Here is a 7,823-nt window from a genome sequence, read left to right as displayed (position 1 = left end):
ACTGTATTTCTCGATTCTTTCTTTCCCGATTTCTGTACTTTCTCGATTTCTTTCTCGATTTTCTTAAACCCAATACCCCAATCCAGTCAGTGACGATTACTGTATTCTTTCTCGATTTTTTTTTTCTTGTGTTTATCGACTTACTGTATTCTTTCTTTCTCGATTTCTGTACTTTCTCGATTTTATTAAACACAATGCCCCAATCCAATCGTCGTTTACGACAGCGAAGGAACGAAGCTGCGCGTCGTGCACGCGCAATGGAATCTGACGAAGCACGAGCTGCTCTCTTGACACGCAACGCAACGCGCATGACAAGGCATCGTGCAGCTCAAACGGATGAAGAACGAACTGCTCGCTTGGCAGACAACACTGAACGCGAGGCAAGGCGTCGTGCAGAAGAAACGGATGAAGAACGAGCTGCTCGCTTGACACGTGACGCTACGCGCGTGACAAGGTGTCGTGCAACTGAAACGGATGAAGAACGAACTGCTCGCTTGGCAGACAACACTGAACGCGTGGCAAGGCGTCGTGCAGAAGAAATCCCTCACCAGCGAGAAGACCGGCAAGTAAGGGATGCCCTGCGCCATCAGGACGTACACCGTGCGAGACTAGAGCAGGCTCACCGTGAGAATCGCAACCTTGCTCGATACGATGATACAGATTTCTTCCAAGAGCAACTTCATGTTGAGTACAGGCACATGTTGAGCAGGACCTCATTATTTCAATGCACTAAATGCTCACATTGTGATGCTTTTGTGTGGACCGAGGAGAGAAGAGGATTTTGCTGCAACCACGACAAGGTCGACCTTAAGCATGATCCTACGAATCCAAAACCCGGTTCAATTCCATCACAACCTCCAGATGCTATTAAAAACCTTTTCCTTAACCAGGACTTTGTGAAGCGCGCGAAACAGTATAACAACGCGCTGGCAATGGCAAGTATCGGTGTCTGAGAGATAGGTATGCCTGGCTTCAATCCTGGAGTGCGCATACAAGGTAAGGTTTACCATTACATTGGTGCTCCTCTTGCCGATCTGGGTTGTACCCCACGCTTTGCTCAGATCTACTTTCACGATCCAGCCCATGAGCTGGAGTTTCGTCGTGCCCACACCTCGAACAGTAGCCTGAATGAGCATTTTTTGCAAAGAGCATAACAGGCCATTCATGAGTGCAACCCATACGTCCAGCAATTCAAATCAGCCATTGAGTTTGTGGTTCATAATGATGGCGCAAATAAACTGAAAATTGTGTTAACAGGTCGCACGCGGCGCCGAGACCTTCATCATGGTACCGTCAACCTTCCCTCACCAGACAGCGATGTGGCTGTCATTGCTCCAGGGGCAATGACAACAGAGCAGTTTGGAAGGCTGGCAGTCGGTGTTCACCTCAGAGGAGGAGGTTTACAGACAATAGACGCCATGCATCCAGCGTATGACCCTCTATCATACATACTTCTGCTACTTTGCGGCTCCCAGGGGTACCACACTGAGTTAGCAGGGATAACACCAACATCTTTCTACCGCTACCATCTCCAAGTACATGATCCTACTCATCACTTCAATCTACTACTTCGTGGTGGAAAGTTGACACAGCAGTACGTATGCGACATGATGGCAAAAATTGAGTCACACCGTCTCAATTGGATTCGCTGCAACCAAAAGTCAGAAGTATCCCTGGACATATCACGTGCTTTTGACACAGTCTGGCACCCTGCACTACTCACCAAACTCTCTTCCCATGGTATTCAAGGCCATCTCCACTCATGGCTCGCAGACTTCCTCTCCTGTCGCAGTCAACGTCTGACCCTAAATGGAGTTCTTTCATCCCCTCTTCCTGTGCAGGCTGGAGTTCCTCAAGGTAGCGTTCTGGGCCCTGTTCTTTTTCTGGTTTTCATCAATGATCTCTCCGACTCTCTGGAAAATCCTCTATTTCTCTTTGCCGACGACTCCACCCTCTGCCGTACCATCTGTCATCCCTCAGACCGGCAAGCAGCAGCTTCTTCGCTCACTGCAGATCTGGATAAAATCACAAACTGGTCCAACACGTGGAACATGTCTTTCAATCCAGACAAATCTCACACTCTCACTATGTCTCTTCGAAAGGACCGTTTACAAAACCCCCCCATCCACTTTCTCAACAATCCTCTGGAAGAAGTCTTTTCTTTCAAGCTTCTAGGTCTCACTATCTGCCATGACCTTTCCTCGGAAAGTCACATTTCCAACCTCGCCTCAAAAGCCAGTCGCCGACTGGGAATCCTCCGTCGTGCTAAGTCCTTCCTCAGCCCTCTTGAGCTCCTGACCACTTACAAAGCTTTTGTCCATAGCCTGATGGAGTACTGCTCTCCCCTCTGGGCTGGTGCTCCTGCCTCCCACCTTTCTCGGCTTCACGCTGTCGAAACCAGGGCATTTAAGATCATCGGCATCTCCCGCAATGAAGCTGAGTCTTTGGGCCTCTCACTCAATCACCGCAGGTTGGTCGGTGGTCTTTCTGTCTTCTACCGACTCCTCTCCAGCCTTGCCCCCCTGCTCTCTCTGCGATTTGTCCCCACCACATTTCCACAGGGCGCTCAAGGTCCGCCAACAAACCCCTTCTGGTAAAACTACCAAAATCAAGAATCACTGCTCATCTTCACTCTTTCATTCCTCTTTTTTCCCGCCTTTGGAATAAACTTCCTCACTCTATTCTTTCCCATTCTTCCCTCCAGGCTTTCAAAACAGCTGTTCACCACCACCTCTTATCTTCCCCCATCCAAATCCTCGATCTTTTCTACCCCCGATAATCCACCCAAGCCCACTTCCTTCATTTCTCCTGCTTTCCTTCCTGAAAGTCCCCGAAATGTCCATCTTCTCTTCGCCATGTTTCCCGTTCCATCCCCATCCCTCTCCCTTCCACAGTTCACCTAATGTGTCTGTTCCCCACTGTTTTGTCCCTTCCACTCCCGCCCCTCTTGTCTCATGCCCCCTTGCTGTGAGTTGTGTGTTAGCTCTCATACGAGCCTCGACAAGGTATACAAAAAAAAAAATTAAGGCAGAAAAGTACAAGATCATCGTTGATGCGTTGAACAGTGACGCTGAGGTGCTACCTGGACGCCTCACCATTCTGCCGCCGTCAATTTATGGTTCACCACGATGGTATGCCAAAGAGTTTCAGGATGCAATGGCTTTGGTCTGAGTCAAGGGAAAACCTGACTTTTTCCTAACATTCACCTGCAACCCAAAGTGGCCAGAAATTAAACAATCCCTTTTTCAGGGTCAGTCAGCCAATGAAAGACCTGATATCATCGCCCGGGTGTTTCATATCAAGGTGGAAGCACTCAAAGCAGACCTCCTCAAGAATGACATCTTGGGGCATGTGGACGCTTATGTGATGGTGAAGGAAACGCAAAAGCGTCACCTTCCCCATATACACATGCTCCTGACCGTGGTACCTCGCGACAAGCCCAGAACACCAGCAGATGTTGATCGTGTGGTCTCTGTGAGATTCCTGACAAACGCACAAATCCGGAACTACACCGTATCGTGACATCACACATGATTCACGGCCCATGTGGGGAATGGAACATCTCGAGCCCTTGCATGGCAGACAGGAAGTGCACAAAGGACTATCCCAAAGCCCTACGAGAAACGACAAGCTTCTCTGATGACTCCTATCCCCTGTACAGAAGACGGTTCTGGCATGCGGTTTGAAAGTTTTTTGTTTTGTTTTGTTTGCACCTACGGGCACGCACCTACGGGCATGCACTAGTGTGTGTATATATGTATGTATATATATATATATATATATATATATATATATATATATATATATATATATATATATATATATATATATATATATATATATATATATTTTGTTGTGGGCCAGGGGTCGGTGGCGAGAACGACCACTAGGTGGGGAAAGCTTGCGTCGTCTCCCACCAAACTTCGTGGAATTGTAGGCCGTCGCTCGGATTACTCCGCGAGCCGGCGGGTCGTTTCACTGATCGTGGAACGCCAATATCTCGACCGCGTGGCGAAGGGTTATTTTGTCTAGACTCTAGATCCAATGTACCTAAGTAACCACACGGTCTCGGCTACCGGGGATCCACGCCCTCGGAACACCTGGCCGAACCGGATTCACTCTACCGGCAGTGGTAAAATTACACCTTCCGACTACCACTCTGCCACCCTACCTTTCTGGCTCGGATGCAGTTGAGTGGGCCTGCCCAGGACGTCCCGGCTACAATTGTCCGATTACCGGGGATAAAACCCTGCCAAACTCAGATCCGAACCATGCTGGACCAATACAAGAAGGGACGGAAACGGACTGGGAACATTTCTGTGATTATTTATTTACAGTAAATGAAGACACAAAGCAAGACTTAACACGAATATGCAAGCAAGGAATATTTACAATGATCCAAAAACACTTATTCAGTTCTTCTTAAAGACGGGCCCACATTCATTTGTCCAATTCCAACATTGCCTAACATTACAGATGCGTGATGTTCATATGCCTGATCAGCGATCGATAATTATCGCTTGCCAAGCCAGCCAGCCGTTCCTTATCAACCGTTGTATTGGAGTCCTGCATCCCTTCCCCTCCCCACACACAGCACCTTCCCTTCCCTCCCTGCCCACATTCCCTTCCCCTCCCCATGCACATCGCCTTTCCCTTCCCCTCCCTGCGCACATCGCCTTCCCTTCCCCTTCTCATGCATATCGCCTTCCCTGCCCTTCCTGCGACATCGCCTTCCCTCCGCCTCCCCTTGCCGCGCACATCGCCTTCCCTTCCCCTCCCCGTGCACATCGCCTTCCCTTCCCCTCCCCATGCACATCGCCTTCCCTTCCCCTCCCCTCCCCGCGCACACCACCTTCCCTTCCCTTCCCCTCCCCTCATGCTGCCTTCCCTTCCACTACCCGCACGCTGCCTTCCCTTCCCCTACCCCTCCTCACTTTCCCCTCTCCTCTTTCTCCCTAACACCCTCCTCTTCCTCCCTAACACCCTCCTCTTCCTCCCTAACACCCTCCTCTTTCCTCACCAACACCCTCCTCTTTCCTCCCCAACACCCTCCTCTTTCCTCCCCAACACCCTCCTCTTTCCTCCCCAACACCCTCCTCTTTCCTCCCCAACACCCTCCTCTTTCCTCCCCAACACCCTCCTCTTTCCTCCCCAACACCCTCCTCTTTCCTCCCCAACACCCTCCTCTTTCCTCCCCAACACCCTCCTCCTTCCTCCCCAACACCCTCCTCTTTCCTCCCCAACACCCTCCTCTTTCCTCCCCAACACCCTCCTCTTTCCTCCCCAACACCCTCCTGTTTCCTCCCCAACACCCTCCTCTTTCCTCCCCAACACCCTCCTCTTTCCTCCCCAACACCCTCCTCTTTCCTCCCCAACACCCTCCTCTTTCCTCCCCAACACCCTCCTCTTTCCTCCCCAACACCCTCCTCTTTCCTCCCCAACACCATCCTCTTTCCTCCCAAACACCATCCTCTTTCCTCCCAAACACCATCCTCTTTCCTCCCAAACACCATCCTCTTTCCTCCCAAACACCATCCTCTTTCCTCCCCAAACACCATCCTCTTTCCTCCCCAGCACCCTCCTCTTTCCTCCCCAACACCCTCCTCTTTCCTCCCCAACACCCTCCTCTTTCCTCCCCAACACCCTCCTCTTTCCTCCCCAACACCCTCCTCTTTCCTCCCCAACACCCTCCTCTTTCCTCCCCAACACCCTCCTCTTTCCTCCCCAACACCCTCCTCTTTCCTCCCCAACACCCTCCTCTTTCCTCCCCAACACCCTCCTCTTTCCTCCCCAACACCCTCCTCTTTCCTCCCCAACACCCTCCTCTTTCCTCCCCAACACCCTCCTCTTTCCTCCCCAACACCCTCCTCTTTCCTCCCCAACACCCTCCTCTTTCCTCCCCAACACCCTCCTCTTTCCTCCCCAACACCCTCCTCTTTCCTCCCCAACACCCTCCTCTTTCCTCCCCAACACCCTCCTCTTTCCTCCCCAACACCCTCCTCTTTCCTCCCCAACACCCCCTCTTTCCTCCCCAACACCCCCTCTTTCCTCCCCAACACCCTCCTCTTTCCTCCCCAACACCCTCCTCTATCCTCCCCAACACCCCCTCTATCCTCCCCAACACCCCCTCTATCCTCCCCAACACCCCCTCTATCCTCCCCAACACCCCCTCTATCCTCCCCAACACCCCCTCTATCCTCCCCAACACCCCCTCTATCCTCCCCAACACCCTCCTATATCCTCCCCAACACCCTCCCTCTTTCCTCTCCAACACCCTCCCTCTTTCCTCCCCAACACCCTCCCTCCTTCCTGCCCAACACCCTCCCTCTTTCCTGCCAAACGTCCTCCTCTTTCCCCCTGCAGTCATGGTGAAATGCATTGCTCGTTTGCAATGAGAGAAAGACGCCACTGTGTTGATGAGTCATGTCATGCCTGTAAATCGCCTTAAGATAATAAAGATCAGACTCCAACACTCCCTGATGGCCTGATGGGGGCTGGTGAGGAAAAGACGATGTGCTGTAGCGGTCTGCCATTGCAAATGCCATGTACGCACTTTATGTTGGATTTTGAAAGCACTTGTTGTAAATTCCAATGCACATTTGTGAATTTGAATTCCCAAATCCCAACAGCTGCTGACCAGTGAAATTGAATGTGGTTCATGTGACTTTTAAATTGATTGCAGGGTTAAGGAAGTCGAATGCTGAGAAAATGAAATTGAAGAGCCGTTTTAGATATTTGAATGATCACATCGAAGGAGCATTCAACCTCACGTTATATTGAATGATAATGCAGTCACATTCAATGCCAAAAGATGAAAATCCCCAGGAAAAACCTAGAATCAACACTGTTGCTATGTTGTTAGGATTAGGTTTCAGTTTGTGGGCAGAGGGTGGTCCATGTTGAGTCGAACAGCTGTTGACTTGGTTACCATGATGTGTTTATCTTTTACTAATGAGTTGTTTTATTTTGTAGGTTCCGGAGAGTTTTAAAGTGAGTAATTGTCCATGAACAGCTGCCTCGTCCCTCTGAGATCCAACGATGAAAGTTGTTTTGTTTTTTTCCCTCCAAGAAGTACAATTGTTGGTCTTTTTGGCACTTTATCAAACTACACTTCATGGACTCATTCCTGTTCTTGAATTTCCTTCTTTAATTTTGACTTTAGACCTTTGTGCCTGAGCGGTTTATCTTATTCTGTCAAATTAATGTTTGTTTATTCAATTTAGACGACCCCTTTTGCTGCTGTTTGTTGTAGTTTAAACTCCCCACATGAATGTGAATTCTGATGGATGGTCTTTCTGCGATCTCGCGGGTCAAAGCATTTCATATTCACTTGTTCAACCATTTGTTGCAATAAAAGTTTAAAACTTTTTTTTCACTTGTTTATTTTCTAAGTTGTGTTAAACTCAGATGTTCAAACCAAAATGCACATCCTTGGATAAACAAGGAGAAAAGACATAAAATGTTTTCACCCCTGTGGTTTTAGTAACTTTGCTTTACAGAGTTAAGGGCTAGCCCATATTTAAAAGATTTATGTGTATGCGCAACTGACTTGAGTGGTCACGTGACATGGCAGATTGCGAATGAATAGATAGGCAAGATTGCGTAAGTAACAAAATGGCCACCAGTCGGCCATCTTGGATCTGATCTTGAAAAAGAGTGATGTGCTTATGCAAGCCATCATTCATTCATTATCTGTGTGCCAAATTTGAACAAGATCGGTAAATGCATGTCTGAGGAATGGTTGATGACGTGTTCAGTATCGGGGGTTTTTTTTACAACTGAAATGGCCACCAGTCGGCCATCTTTGATCAGATTGCAAAATA

The 7,823-nt window shown here is 49.2% G+C and overlaps 1 protein-coding gene across 6 annotated transcripts in view; it reads left to right on the top strand.

The window, feature by feature from the left end:
- Positions 1–7,368, top strand: part of PCM1 (pericentriolar material 1) — a 152,536-nt gene extending 145,168 nt beyond the window's left edge. For all 6 annotated transcript variants that reach the window (XM_085852688.1, XM_085852689.1, XM_085852686.1 and 3 more), the window contains one exon: positions 6,973–7,368. In XM_085852688.1, coding sequence (XP_085708814.1) covers positions 6,973–6,989 — 17 coding nt within the window. In that variant the 3' untranslated portion in view covers positions 6,990–7,368. The remainder of the gene's footprint in view (positions 1–6,972) is intronic.
- Positions 7,369–7,823: the final 455 nt, after the last annotated feature.

This window comes from Eptatretus burgeri, chromosome 13 (assembly GCF_056783735.1).
Source record: "Eptatretus burgeri isolate ZD-2024b chromosome 13, Ebu_testis_v1, whole genome shotgun sequence".
NCBI classification, from domain to species: domain Eukaryota; kingdom Metazoa; phylum Chordata; class Myxini; order Myxiniformes; family Myxinidae; genus Eptatretus; species Eptatretus burgeri.
This window is presented reverse-complemented; position numbering and strand designations above follow the sequence as displayed.